General features: G+C 43.7%; 1 protein-coding gene across 4 annotated transcripts in view; it reads left to right on the top strand.

Annotated features, from left to right (window-relative positions):
- PIP5K1A (phosphatidylinositol-4-phosphate 5-kinase type 1 alpha) overlaps positions 1-22015 on the top strand; it is a 38017-nt gene extending 16002 nt beyond the window's left edge. The window contains exons 3-16 of one of the 4 annotated variants that reach the window (XM_047724967.1): positions 3285-3316; positions 5073-5153; positions 7030-7160; positions 7601-7718; positions 7898-8050; positions 9201-9500; positions 12335-12540; positions 13327-13410; positions 14237-14285; positions 14495-14579; positions 15649-15795; positions 15993-16122; positions 20027-20070; positions 20347-22015. In XM_047724967.1, the coding sequence (XP_047580923.1) occupies positions 3285-3316; positions 5073-5153; positions 7030-7160; positions 7601-7718; positions 7898-8050; positions 9201-9500; positions 12335-12540; positions 13327-13410; positions 14237-14285; positions 14495-14579; positions 15649-15795; positions 15993-16122; positions 20027-20045 (1535 nt within the window). In that variant the 3' untranslated portion in view covers positions 20046-20070; positions 20347-22015. Of the gene's footprint in view, positions 1-3284; positions 3317-5072; positions 5154-7029; positions 7161-7600; positions 7719-7897; positions 8051-9200; positions 9501-12334; positions 12541-13326; positions 13411-14236; positions 14286-14494; positions 14580-15648; positions 15796-15992; positions 16123-20021; positions 20071-20346 lie in introns of all 4 variants that reach the window. The other 3 variants (XM_047724966.1, XM_047724965.1, XM_047724968.1) reach the window with 3 other exon arrangements.
- Positions 22016-22681: the final 666 nt, after the last annotated feature.

The raw sequence follows: 22681 nt of genomic DNA, 5'->3' as shown, positions 1-22681 counted from the left end.
CCTTCCAAACCTTTTTCTCAGTGGCAAAAAAAAAAAAAAAAGGGGGGGGGGGAAGGGCTAGGTCAAGCACTGATTAAGGAGTCCAGAATCAGTGTTTGTCTTCTCAACTGAAAGCATACTGATTTTCTCATTGAGAATCAGTGATTCTGTAGTTTGCATGTGTGCAGTTGCAGGAGGGTGTGGTGGAGGGGTACAGCTGAGGGGTTTGGGAGGAGCCAGGTAATTTGAGATGCTAATTAAAATTCCTTGAAAGTCTAGGTAATTGAGCATTAAACCTTGGTGTGAGCCCAATTTTGCTTTTGCTTTAGAAATCACACAGAAAGAATACATTTGTGTAGCACCTTATGGTCCATTTGATTTAGCTTATCTCATCTAATCTTTACATAAGTTTTTTTTGGGGTTTTTTTTGTTTTTTTTTTTGTTTTTTTTGTTTTTTTTTTTTTTTTAGATTTTGTTTATTGAGAGAAAGCGAGAGAGAGCACAAGTGGAGGGGAACAGAGGGAGAGGGAGAAACAGACCTCCATCTCAGGATGCTGAGATCATGACCAGACCTGAAGGCAGATGCTTAATAGACTGAGCTGCTCAGGCATCCACAAGATTTTTTTTTAAATGATGCCATGTGGGGCTTGAACTGACAACCTTGAGATCAAGACTTGAGCTGAGATAAAGAGTTAGATGCTCAACTGACTGAGCTACCCAGGAGCCCCTACATAAGCCATTTTTTAAGATTTTATTTATTTGACAGAGGAGAGAGAGAGAGGAGCCCAAGCAGGCAGAGCAGCAGGCAGAGAGAGAATTGGCTCCCTGCTGAGCAGAGAGCCCAAAGCGGGGCTCCATCCTAGGACCCTGGAATCATGACCTGAGCTGAAGGCAGAGGCTTTAAGCCACTGAGCCTACCCAGGCACCCCACTGAGCCATCCAGGTGCCCCATCTTTTTTTTTAAGATTTTACTTATTATTTACTTGAGAGAGAGCACACGAGCAAGGAGGAGAGGTTGAAGGGAGAAGGAGAAGCAGACTTCCCAATGAGTAGGGAACCCGACTCAGGACTCCATTCCAGGACACTTAGTGACTGAGCCACCCAGGCACCCCCATAAGGTTTCTAATATAGGTTCATTGTTTTAGTTAAGCATAGAGAACAATTTGTCTGATCTAATAGGGATTTGAACCCAAGTCTCCTGATTTTTAAATAGCTCAGCATGTTGACTCCTGGCTAAAAGCTTATAAGATATAAAAGGTTAGACCTTGGGGTGCCTGGGTGACTTAGTTAAGTATCTGCCTTCAGCTGAAGTCATCATCTCAGGGTCCTGGGATCAAGCCCAGCTTTAGGCTCTCTGCTCAGCAGGGAGCCTGCTTCCCGGGCCCCCCCCCCCCCGCTCCCCCCCCCACCCCCTGCCTCTCTGCCTACTTGTGCTCCCTCTCTCTATCAAATAAATAAATAAAATCTTTAAAAAAAAGGTTGGACCTTTTCTTTGTTGATGGACACCTTAAATTTTATAGTAAGTCAGTAGCAGTTTTATTCATAAGTCAGAGTTATCCTTATTGTTCCTTGGAAGCTTTAGCTTGGGGTTCCAGTACTAATTTATTTTGTCTTTTACCTAGCTGAAGTTGATCTGATTAAAGATGAAACATCTATAAAGGGTGTAGATAATTGGGCTTTTCTGGTTTTCCAGTTTTCTGGGTCATTTTATGTAGCAGATCTTCCTAACAGCTAGATGACATTTCCATTGCCTCCTATTTTGGGAAGAAGAATGAAAACCATCTGTTCCCCATTTTTTGCCACCCTGACTCACTATGGGGAAGGAGGTTTTGCTGCTCTGCTTATTAGTAACTGAAGTATGTGGTCTATGGCCTATGTACGACTAAGGTCTATTGTCATAACCTTTGCTCTGAGCCCAGCTATATTCTGAAATTCTCAGGGCCCTTGATTATTTGCCTTAAACAATGATAATTGTTGCCCTTCACCTTGTTGCCCTTAATCCCATGTGTTGCTGCCTCATCATTAGTCCTTAAACATACACTGGAACCTGGGATCTTCCTGCTCAGGTGTTATTGCAGATCCATCCCATTAGGCTCCTCTTTTTAATTTTCTTTAATATGGCTAATCTTTATTCCCTTTGAATTTGTTAGAATTAGATTATAAGTCTCTATCAGTAGTCTTTGTATATGAAGGTCAATATTTTCCAGTATGAATGGGGGTGGCTTGGGGGGTAGGGGGACGACACAACAGTCTGTCTTCCTGAGTGGTCATGTGTCTCCAGTGTGATCTTTGATGAAGGTTATGGGGATGACAGACCCTTAAAAACTGATTTAACCTTTCAGAGTAGATTTTCTACAGATAGGTTCTTTTAGTCATTTTGTAAACATATTCTTAAAATCTTTCCTAAATTTAAATGGATAAAAGTAATAATACTTACGAGATTGAACTACACAATTATCTTATACATCTGCACTGATTAAATATTTGGTAAGTAAAACTCAGTTTAGTAAGTAAATGCTAACAAAGTCCTATTGAGTTGCAGCAGAAATCAAAATGAGGTAGGGATGCAGAATCATTATTTCAACATTGTATTGTCGTATCCTTAGCTGCCTTATTTCCATAGATCAACTCTTTACCTTTCTCTGAAATAATAAATAGAGGAGTAAAGCACCACAGATATGCTCTAGAAGTTCTTACCCTTTTAGCTGTACGGGAAGAATTATTAATCAAGCCCTAGACTCTCCAGTGAGTCTTATGTATCTCTTATGCCCTTTCTCTTTCAGCCATGGTATCAGATGAGACCCTTTTATCCTGATGGTTAAGTGTATCAAGAACAGATATATTTCCTGGAGAACTGACTAAGAAAAGGGACTAGAACAAGAATGGAGTATGCAGGGGCACCTGGGTGGCTCAGTGGGTTAAGCTGCTGCCTTCGGCTCATGTCATGATCTCAGGGTTCTGGAATCGAGTCCCGCGTTGGGCTCTCTGCTCAGCAGGGAACCTGCTTCCTCCTCTCTCTCTCTCTGCCTCTCTTCCTGCTTGTGATCTCTGTCTGTCAAATAAATAAAATAAAAAAAAAAAAGAATGGAGTATGCATAAGGCCTCTATGAGTATGGAAGAAGAGGAAGGGATATTTAAAATCCCTATCCAAAAGGATTTAGTATCACAGAGCAAAAGGCAGGAGCTCATTGTCAGGTTTAGTTGGACTCAAACCCCAATTGTTTCAGTGTGCTTGATAGAAATTGTGGGCCCTAGTGTGTGTGTATGTACACTTCTGATTGTGGTTTTGTTTATTCTTTCGACAGCATCAGGAATCAAGAGATCCATGCCGTCTGAGGTGAGTTTGATACTGATACATATTTCTGAAACTTTAATTCTGGAATAGAAGGATACCTGTTTAAGACATCTTTATTTTCTCGGGGCGCCCGGGTGGCTCAGTGGGTTAAAGCCTCTGCCTTTGGCTCAGGTCATGATCTCAGGGTTCTGGGATCGAGCCCCACATGGGGCTCTCTGCTCAGCAGGGAGCCTGCTTCCTCCTCTCTCTGCCTGCCTCTCTGCCTACTTGTGTTCTCTGTCTGTCAAATAAATAAATAAAATCTTAAAAAAAAAAAAAAGACATCTTTATTTTCTCCCTACTTGACTCTTGGAAGCTAGACAGGACTTTTACATCTCTTTGGTAAACTAGAGATTAAACAGCTACTTTTGTTGTAGTTTATTATAGATATTAATAATAGCTCGCATTGATTGAGCTTTTTTTTTTTAAAATGTATCAAAGGTAGTGTACCAAAGAGTAAATAATTTATCTAAGCGTCCTTTATTCTTATTTAATCTGGTAAACACTCCTGTGAGCTAAGTACCATTGCTATCCATGTTTTATAGATAAGTAGAGTGAGGATTAGAGGTTCTACAGTTGGCCCAAGGTCACACAATTAATAAGGCTGGGATTAAAACCCACATAGTTGTCACTAAAGCCTACTCTTTGGTTTTGCTATTACTGCTTCCTGGTTGCATAGCTTCAGTGAATTTGAAGAACTTCTTTTAACCATATAGATGCTGTTAATTTCCTGAGTTTTTCTTTTCTGTGCAGAATATCTTCCATTTACTTAATTTTCTTCCTATTCAGTATTTCCCAAACCTCTTATTTCTTGCCTCTCTCCTGGGTTTTGTGACAGGATTTCAGAGTGCAGACCCACTTTGGCCTGAGATTTTAGGTTTTTCTCTTAGAACCTCTTCCAAGATCTTTGAGATGATATACTGAGGGTTTTCTGATATTAAGGGCCTTAGAAAGAAGAGTAGAACTTGAATATCAGGCCCTAAGATCATGACACCATATTTACACTGGCCTTTTTGCCTCTGGCTTATTAACTTAATGAGTACTAACATCACGAAGAATACCTTTGCGTCTTTTGTGTTTCATCTTGATGTGGGAAATAGCCTTCTAAATTCTGCTCTACTGGTATTACTCCTTCCTTATTTTAGGGTCTATCCTGTGGGTGGAAAACAAAGCCATATCATGTTGCCAGGAGTCTCTTCAAGGCACTGAGGGCTCCTATCTCAGAAGAGTCATCTTATTGCCTCAGCTTTTTAATTCCTAGGCTTGCAGTACTTGCATTTGCGAGTGGCTAGATCATTTTTACTGGTGAATGCACTTTGAGCAGGTAGTATTCATGTCAGGTTGAAAGTTACAGGGGTAGAGGTTTCTGGAAGAAAGCTGGTAAAAAAGATGGGGGTCTGTGGAACTACGTTTAACCTGCCTTTTGTGAACTAAGGTTTGTTCTTTTTCTTGGAGCAGCTGTTTTATAGTTCTCTTGTCTCTACTTTTCCTTAATGTCACTCGTTTTTTTATGTCCCCCCCCCCTTTTTTTTCCTTGAGGATCAAAAGTGAAATATGTGTCCCTTGAAATTTTCTCTGTTCTTTTAGCCAGTTAATTCATTTGGAAACAACACTAAAACTAAAATCTTGTGAAGATTTTACAAAATATTTGTAACGTAGAATGGGTGGGTTGAGTGTTCAGTTTGTTTTAATGTATCATGGTAGCTATATGGTGTATTACACGGGGATCATATGCTAATTTTGACTCTTCTTTTTCCAGGTGCCTTATGCCTCTGGCATGCCCATCAAGAAAATAGGCCACCGAGGTGTTGATTCCTCAGGAGAGACGACATATAAAAAGGTGTGTCTGGGTGGAACACTTTCATTTTAGTCCAGGAAGGAATAGTTCTGTCCCGTTGGTTTTATTCTCCACATTTTGTCTCATTTCTTGATATCCTAAGCCTTTTGCACAAGAGCTATCATACAACTTGGACTTTAGAGTTTACTTTCAGTTCTGGACCACTTTGGGAGGTGCTCAGACTTCCCAAGGACAGTGTTCAACCATTCCATTGAGTGTTTATACCTTGTTTGATACAGTGTGTGTAGATATCTTGGAGTTCTTGGAGTTCTGACCCATGTAAATTTTTCTTGTGGGTGTTCTCTGTCTTAATTCCATTGTCAGGTACCTGACCCGTTCTGGGAATGGGCTCGAGGCCCTTGTCAATCCAGCAGTTACTTATTGAGCTCTATTTATGTGCTGAACATTGAGACAAAAAGATGAGTTTCTAGGCTAATTGGAGAGGCACACACTTCAAAATCTAGTTATATATATATGTATGTGTATGTGTGTATATATGTATAAAATTTGGGGGGCAGAGAGTAATCTCTAACAGGGCACCTGGCTGGCTCAGTCAGTAGAGCATGCAGTTCTTGATTTCAAGGTCATGAATTTGAGCCCCACATTGGGCATGGAGCCTACTTAAAGTAAATTAATTTCTGACCCTAACATGGGGCTCAAACTCATGACCCTGAGATCAAGAGTCACATGCTTTACAGACTGAGCCAGGCAGGTACCACTCTAGTTAACATTTTAGTGCCTAATGATGACTAAGTAGAAGTACAAGTAATTTAATACTTGGTAAGAGTCGGGGATAAGGGAAATCATTTAGAACAAAACTGTCCAGTAGAACTTTCTACAGTGATTGAAATGTGCTATAGTCTGTGCCCTCCAATAGTAGCCACTAGTCATACTTGAATGTGGCTGGTAAGACTGAAAAGGCAGATTTTCAGTTTTTATTTTAATGAACTTAAGTAGCTATCTCTGGCCAGTGGCAAGTATATTGGACAGCACAGATCTAGATGATTTGATATTTTCCCATGGGATTATAAGAGTGAGGTTCTTGAATTCATTGTTTTTGATTATAGTGTGATCATTTTAAATCTAAACACTTCTTTCAGAAATAATTTTAGTTTTTCAGGCTTTCTCTTCAATTAGGAACTTTTTTTTGCCAGCCTGTCGTCCTTGGGACATGAGTCAGGCTCTGCCTTAAAGGACTGAAGCTTCTGTAGCCAGGTAGTCCATCGGAATATCAGTCCGTATTTTAGTTACAGTCTATTTTTCATGAATAAAATGTTTGGAGAGCCCCAGACATTCTGCACGCAGGAATCTTTGTAGTGAGACTTAAAATTTTTCTCTCAGTACAACATATCTTCCAAATGTTGATATGGATTGTGGCTTCCAGCTATAAATTTGGAGAAGCGGGAACACCTTGCCTAGCTCAGGCTGACTCAGTCCTGCCTTTGCTCCTGTGTATTTTCATACCCTTGCAACCTTTAGCAGGCTTAACAGCCATGTAAAGCAAGAAGATGGAGGAATTGGGGGCGCCTGGGTGGCTCAGTGGGTTAAAGCCTCTGCCTTCGGCTCGGGTCATGATCCCAGGGTCCTGGGATCAAGCCCCATATCGGGCTCTCTGCTCAGCGGGGAGCCTGCTTCCTCCTTTCTCTCTCTCTGCCTGCCTCTCTGCCTACTTGTGATCTCTGTCTGTCAAATAAATAAAATCTTTAAAAAAAAAAAAAAAAAGAAGAAGATGGAGGAATTGGACTGCTACAGCTTAGTCTGAAGTACCAGAAGTGCCATTTGCTTTTGAGTGCTTCTTCTGGCTCTTCCCTCCTGAGTTTTTATTGTTCTGATCAGATTTAATACTAGAAACTTTCCTATTTTCTCTTCTGTTTGTCAGACAACCTCATCTGCCTTGAAAGGTGCCATCCAGTTAGGCATTACTCACACTGTGGGGAGCCTGAGTACCAAACCAGAGCGTGATGTCCTCATGCAAGACTTCTATGTTGTGGAGAGTATCTTCTTCCCCAGGTACAAAGGTTAATGTTCAGGGGAATGCCGTGGGAAGTGTGGCTTTTTCATATCAACCTCAGGCCAGTTTTCAGGGTTCAGGTCTAATTTAGGCATGTGCCCAATGTCCAGTCCTTGACTTGATCTTGGGGTGATGTAGGAATAGAGAATTTAGAGAACAGATGGTGTCCTTTGAATGCTTCCATAAGCCTCCGGCCCTAGGAGTGAGCCCTAAAAAGCAATTCAGTGCACTGGGTAGGAGCAGTCTGACTCCCTGTGCCATGTCTTAATCCCCATGTTGTGGCTTTGTCCCACTAAGTAACTGACTCATCTAATCCCTCTGTTTCTCTCAAAAGGGGTGTATTGACCTGCCTCTGGGTTACTCTGAGTGTCTGCCCAGGGTGGACTTCCCGGATGACAGGGACTGGTAAATTACAGCTTTTTCTATTTTAACCCTACAGTGAAGGGAGCAACTTGACCCCTGCTCATCACTACAATGACTTTCGGTTCAAGACCTATGCACCTGTTGCCTTCCGTTACTTTCGGGAGTTATTTGGTATCCGGCCTGATGATTACTTGGTAAGCTCTCGTTCCCAGGACTCTATGACTCCAGTATCAGAGGCATCCTTCTAAAGGAAGACCCTTTCTCCAGTCTTGCTCTAATATACCTTTAGAACAGAATTGCATCTGTACTTAATTTCTGGTCGGACAGGCCCTGGTATTTCTGAACTTCTTACTCTCTTCTTCCTGGGCCCCAGTACTCTCTCTGCAGTGAGCCGCTGATTGAACTCTGCAACTCTGGGGCTAGTGGTTCCCTCTTCTACGTGTCCAGCGATGATGAATTCATTATTAAAACGGTTCAGCATAAAGAAGCGGAGTTTCTGCAGAAGCTGCTTCCAGGATACTACATGGTGAGGGAAGAGGAGCACTGGCCACCTCTGCTGCCCACTCCACTCCTAGACAAGGCTGGGGGGCTCTCTTGGGACACCTGCATGGCTCAGTCAGTTAAGCATCTGCCTTACGCTCAGGTCATGGTCCAAAGGTCCTGGGATCAAGCCCTGCGTAAGGTTTTCTGCTCAGCGAGGAGCCTGCTTCTCCCTCTCCTGGCCCCTGCTTGTGCTCTCTCTCAAATAAGTAAATAAAATCTTTAAAAAAGGAAAAAAGGCTGGGGGGCTCTCTTCAGCAGGGCAACACAAAGTCAGCATTTCTGTCTTAAAGATGTAGTTTGTTTGAGGGCTTTTTGCCCCATCTCTTTGGCGTCTCTGGGGCTAAAAGAGTTTTTTTGTGTCTTTTTTTTTTTTTTTTTTTAAGATTTTATTTATTTGAGGGTGATAACGAGAGAGAAAGAGCACACGAGTGGGAGCAGTGGCAGAAGGAGAGGGAGAAGCAGACTCCCTGATGAGCCCCACGTAGGGTTCCATCCCAGGACCCTAGGATCATGACCTGAACTGAAGGCAGGCACTTAACTGACTGAGCCACTCGGGGACCCCATCTGTCTAAGTGTTACTTGACTTAGACCATCCTACCCAAAGTTGAAATTCAGTGATAATTTTGTTTTCTGTTCTTAATCCACCTCCTACACTAGGGAATGAAGTTGTTACTTCTACTCCATCTTAACTCTGAGTGACTGCTCTCAGTGCTTCTGAAGAAGTTAGTATTGCTTTGCATCACAGCCACAAGAATATACTATACCAAGGGCTTAGAGTTAAGACTTTTTCAACATGATCTTTTCTTAAGCCTCTCTAAAAGAATACCCATCATATATTGAGTATCCTGACTGATTACTCTATTGGACAGTCTGTGGCTCCATCAGGTCTGTGGCTCCATTAGTTAAGCATCTGCCTTCGACTTAAGTCATAATCTTTCATCCTTGGTGGTGATCCAATCACTGAGGTAGATGTATTGGGAAACTGTAAACAAATTTGATGTGGGCTTATGGACAGATTGTACCTGAATCCCATATAGCAGACAAAGGAAAGGGGGTGGCAAACCTTTACCCTTGGGTTTCACTGAAAATCATCTGACTTGCTCTCCTGCTTCTTTTTACTTTTGTGCTCTCAGAACCTCAACCAGAATCCTCGCACTTTGCTGCCTAAATTCTATGGACTGTACTGTGTGCAGGCAGGTGGTAAGAACATTCGAATTGTGGTGATGAACAATCTCTTACCACGGTCGGTCAAGATGCACATCAAATATGACCTCAAGGGCTCAACCTACAAACGGCGGGCTTCCCAAAAAGAGCGAGAGAAGCCTCTCCCCACCTTTAAAGACCTGGACTTCTTACAAGATATTCCAGATGGCCTTTTTTTGGATGCTGACATGTACAGTGCTCTATGTAAGACCCTACAGCGTGACTGTTTGGTGAGTTTATCATATTTTCTTCCCTGTCAAATACCAAAAATCTCAGCCACTAAAACAGCTTATTGTTCTTAAGGTTCAAATCGGTGCAAGATGGGACTTGGTTCCTTAGCTCCATATGTCCCAGACTTCATTTAAAATAACTTTTGCATTAAGTTATTGCTGAGCCTTTACATTTTGCATTCTGTTATCCTCCCCGACCTGGCTTCATTTTCTTTACCTCTCTTCGGCCTCATAATCCTACAGTCTCCTTATTTTCATACCAGTACCATCATTCCTCAGATCTTGGTCCTGCCTGCCAGATTCAGATTTATATCTTGGAACCTGAGTGCTGCTGAAGGAAATCACACACCTGGGTCTATTCCACCAGCATCTCTACAGGTTGACGCTATCTGGCCTCACTATTGTTCACCACTCTACCTCCTGTTCCTCTCAGCACAGATGTCACATGATTGCAGTCTCCAAACCATTTTCTGACTGCTATCCCCCAGCCTTGTTTCTAAGCAGACTACCCCTCTATTCTATTACATACCATCCATTTGTCCCCAGTTTATAAACATGTCTACGGTTACCCATCTTTAATCTCCTTTTTGCCCAATGTGATGGCTTCTTACAGGTCACTTTTTCAGAACTGTTTCTTTAGGGTTCTGTTTCACATCTTGCTTCCTTTCCCTTCCCTGGCTTCAGCCTCTATCAGCTGTTTTCTTTCTGGATGTAAGCCAACTTTTATCTCTTCCATCTTAAGGTTAGGAGGATTTTTTTCTTTCTTCTACTTCTTTTTTTGTTTGTTTGTTTGTTTTAAGATTTTTATTTGTTTGTCAGAGAGATGACAAGTAGGCAGAGAGGCAGGTGGAGGGGGGAAGCAGGCTCCCTGCTGAGCAGAGAGCCTGATGCAGGGCTCAATCCCAGGACCCTGAGATCATGACCTGAGCTGAATGCAGAGGCTTAACCCACTGAGCCCCCCAGGTGCCCCAAATAAATCTTTTTAAAAAAAGAATCCAGGCTCCTTAATATGATACATCAGGCCTGTCACTGTTTTGCCTCTGTCAACCTCTGTAATCTGCCACACCTGTCCTTTGCATTTTCTGTTTTAGCAGTGCCAAATTACATCTCCCTGCACATAATGTGCTGTTTCATGCTTCCAGGTGTTAGAATATTCCTTCCTTTATTTATTCGGACTTATTTCTAATTTTTCATAAACTTACTTATCACCTCCTGGCCTCCTCCATACTACCAATCGTGCAGTCGCTTCTGTTGTTGCATGTATTAGACTGTATTGGATTTATTTTTGCATTTGTTTTCTTTCCTAAATTATAATACTGTTGAGAACAGAAACACTTTTTTTTTTTTTAAGATTTTATTTATTTGTTTGACAGAGATCACAAGTAGGCAGAAAGACAGGCAGAGAGAGAAGGGGAAGCAGGCTCCCCACTGAGCAGAGAGCCCGATGTGGGGCTCGATCCCAGGACCCTGGGATCATGACCTGAGCCGAAGGCAGAGGCCTTAACTCACTGAGCTACCCAGGCGTCCCTACTTGTGGATTCTTTTTTTTTTTTTTTACTTAGGCAGGGGGCAGAGAGAAAGGGAGAGAGAATCTTTTTTTTTTTAATTTGATAGATATCACAAGTAGTCAGAGAGGCAGGCAGGAGGGAGAGGAGGAGAGGAGGAAGCAGGTTCCCTGCTAAGCAGAGAGCCCGATGCGGGGCTCAATCCCAGAACCCTGGGATCATGACCTGAGCCGAAGGCAGAGGCTCCAACCCACTGAGCCACTCAAGTGCCCCCCTACTTGTGGATTCTTTACAGTACAAATATGTATTCCACGTTCTCTTGAATACAGGGCTCTTTTCACAAAGCGATACAAGGAAAGAACAAGCAAAGAGGGTGTTGTGGGCTAGGCAGTGGCCTAATATATATTTCCTCAAATAGAACAAAGCTGAGGGGATAGAAATAATGAGTGACTAGAGGAGGTTAATATATTCTTCCCCAGGGAGTAGGAGGAGCAAAGGATAAGCCTATAGTTAACCCTGAAAGTCAAGAATAATTGAATCTTGGGGCACCTGGCTGGCTCAGTTAGGGGAATGCACAACTCTTGATCTTGTGGTTTTGAGTTTGAGCCCCATGTTGGGTGTAGAGATTACTTGAAAATAAAATCTTTAGGGGCCCTTGGGTGGCGCAGTCAGTTGAGCATCCAACTCTTGGTTTTGGCTCTGCCCCTCTCCTTCCCCCTCCCTGTGTGCCTCTCTCTCACTCTCTCTCTCTATCTTTGAAATCTTAAAAAAAAAAAAAAAAAAAACCTTAAAAAAAAAAAAATGGGGGCTCCTGGGTGGCTCGGTTGGTTTAGCGACTGTCTTCAGTTCAGGCCATGAACCCGGAGTCCCAAGATTTAGTCCCACATCTCACTCCTTGCTCAGTGGGGAGTCTGCTCCTCCCTCTGACCCTTCCCTGTCTCATGCTCTCCCTTCCTCTCCCTCTTTCTCTCTCTGTCTCAAATAAATAAAATCTTTCTAAAAAGTTAAAAAAAAAAAAAAAAGATGGGGCTCCTGGGTGGCTCAGTGGGTTAAAGCCTCTGCCTTTGGCTCAGGTCATGATACCAGGGTTCTGGGATGGAGCCCCGCATCGGGCTGTCTGCTCAGCAGGGAGCCTGCTTCCTCCTCTTTCTCTGCCTGGCTCTCTGCCTACTTGTGATGTCTGTCAAATAAATAAAATCTTTGGGGGGGGAAAAAAAAGATTAAAAAAAAAAAAAGAATAATTGAATCAGGAAAGCTGTGAGATCCTGAAAAAAGTCCTCATACTTCCCAAGGCTCAGAATGTTTTTGTTTTTTTTTCCCTTCCTTTAGGTGCTGCAGAGCTTTAAGATAATGGACTATAGCCTTTTGATGTCGATCCATAACATAGATCATGCACAAAGAGAGCCCTTAGGCAGTGAAGCGCAATCCTCAGCTGACACTCGCCGACCAGCCCCCCAAAAGGCTCTCTATTCCACCGCTATGGAATCTATCCAGGGCGAGGCTCGGCGAGGTGGCACCATGGAGACTGATGACCAGTGAGTAGGCTCAGGGGCAACAGGGTGGAGAACATAGAGTCATGGTATTTTTTTTCTTGAAGAAAGGATGCAGCTCCTGGCATAAGAATAGCTCCGACTCAGCATTTAAGCTGACAGTATTAACACTTACAAAACTATGGAACTAACCTTAAGAATGTAAAAGGAAAAGGAGAGGTCTTAAGTTGGGGATCTGTAGTACATCTGGGAAGGAGAGCTATTTAAAATTAAAACACCTTTCAAAAAGAATATACTCAGAGCCTTAGACGCACGTCTGCCTGTTCTATTAGAACTTCACCGGAAGTAATTTACTATAGGCCGCTTTATGGAAGGTGCCTTTCTCACCATAATGGATCTATCTATTAAGGAAGTATATTTACTGAAGCATCAGAAATGTCTTGTAAGTGGTTTCATTTTTAACGTATCCTTTACTGTGACTCAAGAAGAGTGTCCTAGTGGGTGTGAGTTAAAATATGAAAGTACTGAGGAAGTGCAGAAGTTACCTGAGCATTTTCAGTGTTGCTGAGTAGGGGTGACTTTAGATTCTCTTTGGTAGAATTGGGGTCAGAGAGCAGGCAAGTGAGACTTGGAGAGAAAGAGGTTATAATTCATACTCCAGAGTGGCTCTTGGGGTTGGAGGAAGGTTTTCACTCTTCCCCAGCTTATGAAAGATGGGACAGTTATGTTTAGATCTCAGTTCCCTGTCCTGATCTGACTCAAGGTGAGGAGAAGCCCTCATGTGCCAGGCCAGGGGTTTTCTTACTGTTTTCTTCTTGTCTTCTGGAACAGTATGGGTGGCATCCCTGCCCGCAACAGTAAAGGGGAAAGGCTGCTGCTTTATATTGGGATCATTGACATTCTCCAGTCTTACAGGTGAGGAGCATATGGATCCCAGATAAGGGGACAGAGTGCAGATAACCATTCACATTTCTCCTTTAGCTGGGTTTCTCACTAAATTCTTCCTGAAACAGGAACAGCGGGTTGGATTCTAGTGGCTTACCTCCTTGGGTTTCAGATGGTGGTTTATTTCCTTGATTTTGCCTGTCTCCCTGGCTTCGCTACCCTGCCATCTTCTGAAACATAACATATACCTCTGTGGAGAGCTGAGTCAGTCCTCAGAAGCACCGGGGTAAAACACACCATCTGTCTGGCTCTTTGTGAAAAACTTGTGAGATGAATCATACTCCACATTGGGGTACAGCTGGAAACATGTTCCTCTTTTCCTCGGAGGAAAAACAAGAGGATCACTGTGTCCTGTGCTATTAACCTATGGAACTGAGGCAGTGAAGTGACAGGGAGAATTTGGAAATGCTAGATCCCAGTTTTACCCCTGTAAACAGGTTTCAACTACTAGTGAAGACTGGACAGACCTTGGTTTACTGTTTCACAGTATTATCATCCGGTTTTAACTCCTGTCTTCCAGGCATGCTCATCTGTCCCTTCACTGTTCCTTTTGCAACAAATGTTCTTATCCCTGACTTGCCAGGGACATATTAAGTTCCCTTTTTCGATAGGGGAGGTAATGAACTTCCCTAGAAACAGCTTTGATGGCTGTCCTGAACGAGTACTACTGTGTCTGTTCTTTGGAAAGCGAGTGTAATAGAGGGAGTGCTTTCTCAGCTTCTTTAACTTCATAAAAGAAATAACTGTCATTCATTTAAAAACTTGGTGACTGTGCGATACACATTTTTCTTGGCAGGTTTGTTAAGAAATTGGAGCACTCTTGGAAAGCCCTGGTACACGATGGGGTGAGTAACAGTTTGCTAGTGGCTCTCCTCCTGGCTCCTTCAATTGTGATTTGCACCCTCAATTTCTTCTTTCTGTCTTACTTCATTTGTGGGTTCTGCCCTTCTGTTAGGGTCTCAGCCTAGAGGAAAATAGCCCTTGGACTAAATAGCGATCCTCTTGCCAGGCCTTCCCCCTCTTTAACTCTGCAGCCATCTCTTCTGCTCTGTAGGACACCGTATCGGTGCATCGCCCAGGCTTCTATGCTGAACGGTTCCAGCGCTTCATGTGCAACACAGTGTTCAAGAAGATACCCCGTAAGTGGCTTCTACCAGATGACCCCCCAATGACTCCCTTACTCCAGGAGATGGGTGGGCAAGACACCTCTGTCAGGGAACTGCCAAAGCCTCTTCTGCTCCACCCACATCCCATGAGAGCTGCTGCCCGTCTTTATGTCAGTCACTCTGTCTGTCCCAGTGGTTTCCGAGTTGCTGCTTTTCCCCTGGCTCTCCCTTCGTGTGTAATTGAGGTGAGGGGCATTTCTGGGAAATTGGTGGGATTTGGGCAGGGTTGGGGGGGTAGGGAGTGTCATTGTGGGAGCAGGATCCATGCCATAGGCTGAGATAGAGCCAGACTTCTAGACAGAGATAGGCAAGCATATTACCAGTCTTCTGTTTTCTCTTCACATCCCCAGGGCTAAGGAATTCTCAGACTAGGATCAAAGGATTAGAGAAGCATTTACTGATTGTATTTAGCAGTCGTTCTTACTCTCTTCCCTCAACTTTCTTGGTTGGAAAGTGCCAGTATTCTTCTTTTCCAGCCTTCCAGTGCTGCTGCCATTGGCAGATTTCCAACTCCTTCTTCCCATCTCCTCATCATAGGCCTCAGTCGTCCCTCAGTGTGGCAGAGAGGACTTAGGCATGCCAGACAGTATTAAGAAACATGGGAAAATCCCTTCAAAGTCTTTTCAAAGTGGCATATAAGCAAGTGTAAAGTATCATGGTGCTGTGTGCGTGAATGCTACAAGCACGCAGAGTGAAAGGGTCATCTTCGTCAGCTTGAGCTGGAGGATACTGTTAAAGAACAAGGGAGTGACGGAATGGAAGACACCTCATCGGCTGGAAGCAAGCCATGGAGGTTGTGTGTAGCAGGGCCAAGATATGTATGTGTCTGCTTTCCTCTAGGTTCTCTGCTTTTCAGAGTGGGTGAACTGAGATGCACACCCTCTCTCTAGTTCATAGAGCCTGTCTTTGTTGACATTAGTCCTTCTTCCCGCTTTGCAGAGCACCTTTGGGTCTGTGTTGGGGATGCTAGCGATTTGTATCTGTGTCTCGGTGACGGTTTCTCGGGTGGGTGCTAAGTAGGCTTTCTCTTTCCCTTTTGAAGTGAAGCCCTCTCCTTCCAAAAAGTTTCGGTCTGGCTCATCTTTTTCTCGGCGAGCAGGCCCCAGCGGCAACTCCTGCATTACTTACCAGACATCGGTCTCTGGGGAGCACAAGGCACAAGTGACAACCAAGGCGGAAGTGGAGCCAGGTCAGCGCCAGGGCTGGGGTTCCCATGTGATTGGGGACTCCCTCCCTCCCTCTGAGCCCTAGATTATCTGCCTAGAACCTCTACTCCCCATTCATATCCAGGAAAAGCCAAGTTACACTTTTTTCCCTCTGTATTTTCCCCACCCCGTTTTGTCTTCTTTTTTATTTATTGATTTTCTTCCCTTTTCTTTTTTCCAGGCGTCCACTTCGGTCGTCCTGATGTTTTACCTCAGACTCCACCTTTGGAGAAAATCAGTGAGGTCTCGACTCTTCCTGACCCCTATTTCTCACCTGTAGTTGGAGAGACTTTGCAAATGCAAACTACAAGGTTGGTTCCTTGGCTCCTTTCTTCATGTTCTCCTTTTATCTCTCTCTTCAGGTCCTTGGGAACCTCCATAATTTTGTTTTTTCAAGAGATCATTGTCTTTTGCTCTTCACTAGATTTTTCTGGGTTTACTTTCCTTCAGTTCATCTTTACTGACTTGAAGGAGTGTGTCAACATCTCTGCATCTTTAAGGGGTGTGCAGACTATTCTGATAGAATGTGCCCCAACTAACCCTTTATCTCCTGGTGAGTTAGGTGAGAATTCTCAGCTTACTTTGTAAGCCTGGAAAAAGATTCCTGGGCAGGGAAGAAAATGAACAGTGCCTCTTATAAAAGGATACATTCTAAAGGTTGTGGTTTAATTTTGTTAGATGGTGTGTTGATTATCTAGTCCATCATAATAAATTAACCCAAAACTTAGTGGATTAAAATAACAAACACATATCATAGCTTCTGTGGGTTGGGAATGTGGGTGCAGCTTAGCTGGGTCCTCAGGCTCAAGGTCTTTCATGAGGTGTTGGCCAGGGGCTCCCATCTCATCTGAAGGCTCAACTGAGAGGCTTCACTTCTAAGCTCCTTTATATGCTTGTTGGCAGGGTTCAGTTCCTGGTGGGTTGCTGGACAGAGGGCCTTAGTTCCTTGCTGGCAGTTGGCTGAGGGCCTCCCATGGTTTTTTGCAACATGAGCCTCTCCTTAGGACAACTCAGAACATTGCAGCTGGCCTCCCTCAGAGCGAGCAAGTGAGAGTGCATGCACCTATCCAGAAGCCATAATCTTTTTGTGACCTAATCTCAAAATTGACCTCCTATCACCTGCGCTGCATTCTAGTCACTAAATCTAGCCCATACTCACAAGGAAGGGATTACACAAAGCTGTGAATACCAGGAAGCAGAACTCATAGGGTGCCCCCTAAAAAGCGACCTTTCGCAGTCCATCTTCTGGCACCCAATGCTTCCTGTCCCTCCCTGTGCGAAATGCATTCATTTGCTCCAGTGGTCTTCAAAAGTTTGATCCCATTACAGCAGCAGCTTAAATTCCAGAATTTTGTCATCTGAATTAGGTCTAGGTTTGGAGGAGCTCCCCAGGTACTGTTCCTTGAGTAGTGTTGCTCTTAGTCTTTGGACCTGTGAAACTAGAGACAGCTGTTTTCTCCCTACACACCCAGCAGACAGTGGTGAGGCAGTAAGTAGATAACACTGAACACATTCCTGTACAAAGAGAAGAGTGAGGGAGGCACAGAGGAGTCACTGGTGCATAGCTAGTCCAAAATCCAGCAATTGTTGAGTTTCTTTGATCAGGCGAAATACAGGGAAAAAGCTTGGGAGTAATTCTCCCATGACTCTTTACTCCACTCTTTGACCTCTTGGTTTTGCTTTCTGGGTGTTCCTTTTTCATGAAAGCCAGAATGTGTTTGCAGCTAGTAGTTTTCTCAGCCTGCTTCCTATTTTGGTGTCCAGCAGTTTCTTCTTTTTACACTGTGTATGCCCCTTTCAGTCCAAGCTGTGAATGTTTCTGCTGTTATAATGCCCTCAAAGATTTTGTGGTCCTCCTGTGAGTCTCAATAAGATTCAGTCCCCTAGACAAAAGCCACACCCACAGATACCCTCTTCATAAGCCCTGTACTGCTTAGAGATCCTGTTAAGTTGAGAGGATCCAGGAGACTTTAATCTTTTTGAATGGCCTTTTGTATGACTGAGTAGTACTCTAAGGAACCAACTTTGATTTTTCTGAAGTGTTAGAAAATGTTTTACAGTCATACCCTTGGCTTTGTCTCTAGACCGCATTTTCCTGGTAGTGCCCAGGTTTTGTGCTTGCTCACAAGCTGTTTCTTAATTTTAGCATTGTTTGCTATCTGGAGGGACTCAGAATTTTCAAAACCATCAGGTCCTGAAAGTCCTTTTATTTAATAGTCCTTCCCTTAATTTTTTTCTTCTCGTTTTACTGTAAGCATTAAGAGGGAACCAGGTGGGTCGGGTGGTGGCGGGGGAGAAGGAACCAGGTGGCACCTTTAGCACTTTGTTTAGAATTCTCCTTAGGTAGATCACCCAATCCGTTAGACATGTATTCTGCTTTTCACATAACTGCATATGACATTGTTGCAAAACTTTGTTCCACTACATTACAGGGGTGCCCTTTCCTTCAGTTTCCCATAAGACTTTTCTCACTTTCCATTGAGCCCACATTGGCAACTCCCTCATCAAGCCTAAGATTCTGCAGTATGTTCATGGCCCTTCTAGACTTTCACTAAAACTCTCCTTAAAGCCCATTTCCCTCTTCCAAAGCCTCTTCCACTTTTTAGTTCAGTAGCACTTTACTTCCACGTTCAAAAATTTATATTATTTATTGTGTAACAAATTACTCTCAATTTGGCAGCTAAAAACTACAACATTTATTATTTCAGATTTTATGTGGCTTGACTCTGTAAGTATGACTTAGCTGGGTGCCACTGGTTCAGGGTCTTTCAGGAGGTTACAGTAAAGCTGTGAGTTAGGGCAGTAGTCTCATCTGGAGGCTTGCCTTGGGGGAGGATCAACTTCTAAGCTCATTTACGTGGTTGTTAGCAAGATTCAGTTCCTTGTAGGCTGTTGGCCTGTGGTCCTCCCTCAGTTCCTTGTCACATGTTCTCTCCCTGTGGCAGCTAGCTTCCCTCAGAGCAAACAGTTAGTAAGCGAACTCGAGCCCAAGAGGAAGCTAGGTAGGGTCTTTTTGTAACCTAATCTCAGAATTGATGTTCCATCACCTGGCCTACATTTTGTCCTCTGGAAGAGAGTCAGTAAATCTAACCCCCATTCAAGAGGAGAGAATTACACAATGGCACAAATATCAGGCAGCAGTAATCACTGAGTGCCTACTACACCTAGGAATTGAAGAAAGAAGGGGAGGGTATCAGGAAGTATTTTTGTAGTACTCATGAAGCTAAATAGTTAATTAAAACAACATGCTTCTAAGTCTGGTAGTTTCTTAGCCTCTTTCTGAATCCTAAATTGATCCTGAAGTGAAATATGGAGAAGCATTACAAGATTTGACTTGAGAGGATTGTCCTTTCTCTCTCTCTCTCTTTTTTTTTTTTTTTAAAGATTTTATTTATTTATTTGACAGAGATCACAAGTAGACAGAGAGGCAGGCAGAGAGAGAGAGGGAAGCAGACTCCCTGCCGAGCAGAGAGCCCGATGCGGGACTCGATCCCAGGACCCTGAGATCATGACCTGAGCCGAAGGCAGCGGCTTAACCCACTGAGCCACCCAGGCGCCCCATCTCTCTCTCTTTTTAAAATATTTTATTTATTTTTTTGACAGAGATTGCAAGTAGGCAGAGAGAAAGGAGGAAGCAGGCTCCCCATGGAGCAGAGAGCCCGATGTGGGGCTTGATCCCAGGACCCTGGGATCATGACCCGAGCTGAAGGCAGAGGCTTTAACCCATTGAGCCACCCAGGCGCCCTTTCTCTCTCTCTTTTTTTTTTTTTTTTTTTTTTTTTTTTTTTTAAGATTTTTATTTGTCAGAGAGAGAGCGTGAGCACAGGCAGACAGAATGGCAGGCAGAGGCAGAGGGAGAAGCAGGCTCCCTGCTGAGCAAGGAGCCCGATGTGGGACTCGATCCCAGGACACCGGGATCATGACCCGAGCCGAAGGCAGCCGCTTAACCAACTGAGCCACCCAGGCGTCCCTTTTTTTTTTTTTTTTTTTTTTTTTAATTATTAATAACATATAACGTATTATTTGTTTCAGGGGTACAAGTCCGTGATTCATCAGTCTTACACAATTCACAGCACTCATCAAAGCACATACCCTCCCCAATGTCCATCACCCAGCTGCCCCGTCCCTCCCATCCTCTCCCTGTCCTTTCTCTTTCTTACCTTCTAATTCTTCTCCTCTCTGCCTCCATTTTTTTTTTTTCTTCTGCTAGTTCAACCCTCTTGGAAAAGCCTGAAGTTGCAGAATCAGAGTTCACCCATGTGAGTGTCTGGGATGTGGGGGAGGTGAATGCTTGCTTTGAAGGGTATAAAGAGGATTACTGATGAAGTGGAACAGAGAGTTAATTTGCAAGGTTAGAGGGACCAGGTGTCCCTTCAATCTTGCCTTTTTAAATTTTGTAAGGACCTTGTACTTGGAAGCGAAGGATGAAATAGAAAACTTAATTTTGCCAGTCAAGCTGGAATGAACTTGAATTCCCTTCCTCCCTCCTCATTTCATACTCCACATCCTTAACCTTATACCCTTACCCTTTCCAGTGAGCAGAAAAATTCAGAAGACCTGGAACAAGATTCTGTCAGCTTGGTGATCCCAAGAAGCCAGCCCTTGCCCCAGCAATGCTGAATTTTCTTCTTCGTGGTCATCACAAAAGGAATATAATGGAGGCTAGGGGAGCTCTCTGCCTCCTTCCTGAAGAAGAACCTCTTCTCCTTCCCCTTCCTTATGAATGGGCACCAGTGCCTCAGACAGTTGAGGACAGCAACATCTTCTCCACTTCTGAGTTAGATGGCACAAGTTTTCAAGGGGCCAGCCTTGGCTTCCACAGCTGCATTGTTTTCAAACCCCCATTCTTCCTGCTGGAAGTGGGGTTGCTGGATTTGGTGGTTTTCTTCCTCTTCATCTACCTTTCACCGGGAGCTGGACTCTTAAATTTCCTCAGGCAGACTGGCTGGCACATTATCTCCACCTTCTCACTTTCTCTGGAAGAAGATCCTTGTAATCTCTGTAAAGGTTTTGGGGATAAGGGTGTTAAGCCAACTCCCACCTTCCTTTTTTTTTTTTTTTTTTTCCTTAAAAAAAGGAAAAGAAAACCTAGCACACACACAATTTGAAGACAGTTAGTTTCAAATCAAAACTGCAGAAGTGTCAGGAGAGATGCCTATTTGGGGGCTCCCTCAGAACCCCCTGGTGTTTGAGAAATGGAAGTGTGGAACTGCTTTGCCAGGAGCAGCTCCTCTTTAACTCCTCCTCTCTTGATGAATTTCTTAAGGCTGAAGGAATGGAGAGAGTGGGAACATGGGGTAATCTTTATCCCTTTTGTTGAAACAGTAGGGCAGTCATGGGACCAGAAGATCAGAGCCCTTGCTAAGCAGGACCCTGCTCACTGCCAGGCCATCACAGTTGCTAGTGTTTTGCAATTTGAAATGTATTCTGCTTATTTTTCTAAATACGAAAACTTAAATGAATTTGGATCCTTCTCAAAAGGAGGTTTCTTCCTTGCTCTTCCCACCTTTTCCAACAGTGTTCTGCTTTTCAAGGAGCTGAGGTGGGGAGGGGACACCTCTGTCCCTTTAACAGACAGTCTGTATCTATGAGGCTAGAGAATATTCACTTAGACTGATGGGGAGCCAGCAGATTCTTGCCTAGGTGAGGTCATTGCTGTGCCACATGCCCTGCCCCTTCTCGTGCAGAGAACTCGGAAATGAGAGCTGGGTAATCTGTCTGTTCCCCCTCTCCAAGAGTTGTGGTTCCCCACCTGATCCTCCTCCTCCTGTCTGGGGGCTAAGGGGGCCTGGCATTTCAGGCAGATTGTTGAATACTGTCCCATCTCCATCCTGCCCGACCTTGATAGTAAGTTAGCCCGTCCCCCAAATAACTGTCTATATTAGACACCCCCAGCCAGTTTCTGGCTGCCTGTCTTTGCTGCCATGTTCTTTTTTACAAGAAGGAAAGAAACAATTCTTGCTATTTTTTTTCATAATTTACTATTTATGATGTATTTAAGTGTTTTATTCAGGACAGAGTTCTGTAGGGAGTGGGAGGGAATATTTGAGGGGGGGCTGGGTCTTAGGGAAAGGAATGGGGAATCAACATTTTTATGAAGTGTCACTATTTGCCTCCACTTTGTATTGTTCAGATACGGCAAATGCAATATAAAAGTGATAAATATCTGGTTTTAATGTATTAAACTTTCATCAGTTATTTAGACCTCTTGTTTCTTCCTGATTTCTTTTTCATACACCATCTGCTCCAACCTCGTGTCCCAGCTCGGGCTGTGTTATTTGTGTTGTTTCCCTGAGCAAATGCAGCCTCCTCGCCAGTTGCCTTCAGTCTGGTGCAGGCCTGTGCTAGCTTCATTCCCTACCTTCCAGCCACCTCTCCACTTGATCAACTTCACCTTGAAAAGCTGTGAATGAATATTAAGGGAATTACTCTTGGTCTGTTGCCTGAGTTGCAACCTACTTTAACTGATGGATCTGGGAATCCAAAGGAGGAAAGGAGGAGGCACAAAAGCTTGAGATCATTTGGCCTTTCCCTCTCTTTCCCTCCCCTGACCTGGTGCTAAGGTGTCACTTAGAAGACCACAGGGACTGTTTCCTTCAGTTGTTTTCCTCTTCTGTGAGGTTGAACTTCGTTATTAGTTAGGCTTTTTTACTTGGATGGGAATCTAGACTAAAGAGCGGGTGCCTGTTCTAAGTCATGTGGGCGGGGAAGTTTGGAGAGAAGCAAGTTAACTAGTGTTCTTTCCACAGCACTATCCCTTATTTTGTTAAGATCATTCTGCGAATATTTCTGCAGCACCTAATGAGCAATTCACTGGGTAGTTGGAGGTCAAAAGAAGTAATTGACCTTCAAGAGTTTACAGGAGGAGCA

Source organism: Lutra lutra, chromosome 4 (genome assembly GCF_902655055.1).
Source record: "Lutra lutra chromosome 4, mLutLut1.2, whole genome shotgun sequence".
In the NCBI taxonomy this organism is placed as follows: domain Eukaryota; kingdom Metazoa; phylum Chordata; class Mammalia; order Carnivora; family Mustelidae; genus Lutra; species Lutra lutra.
The sequence above is the reverse complement of the archived record's forward strand: the minus strand, read 5'-3'. Positions and strand labels throughout refer to the sequence as shown.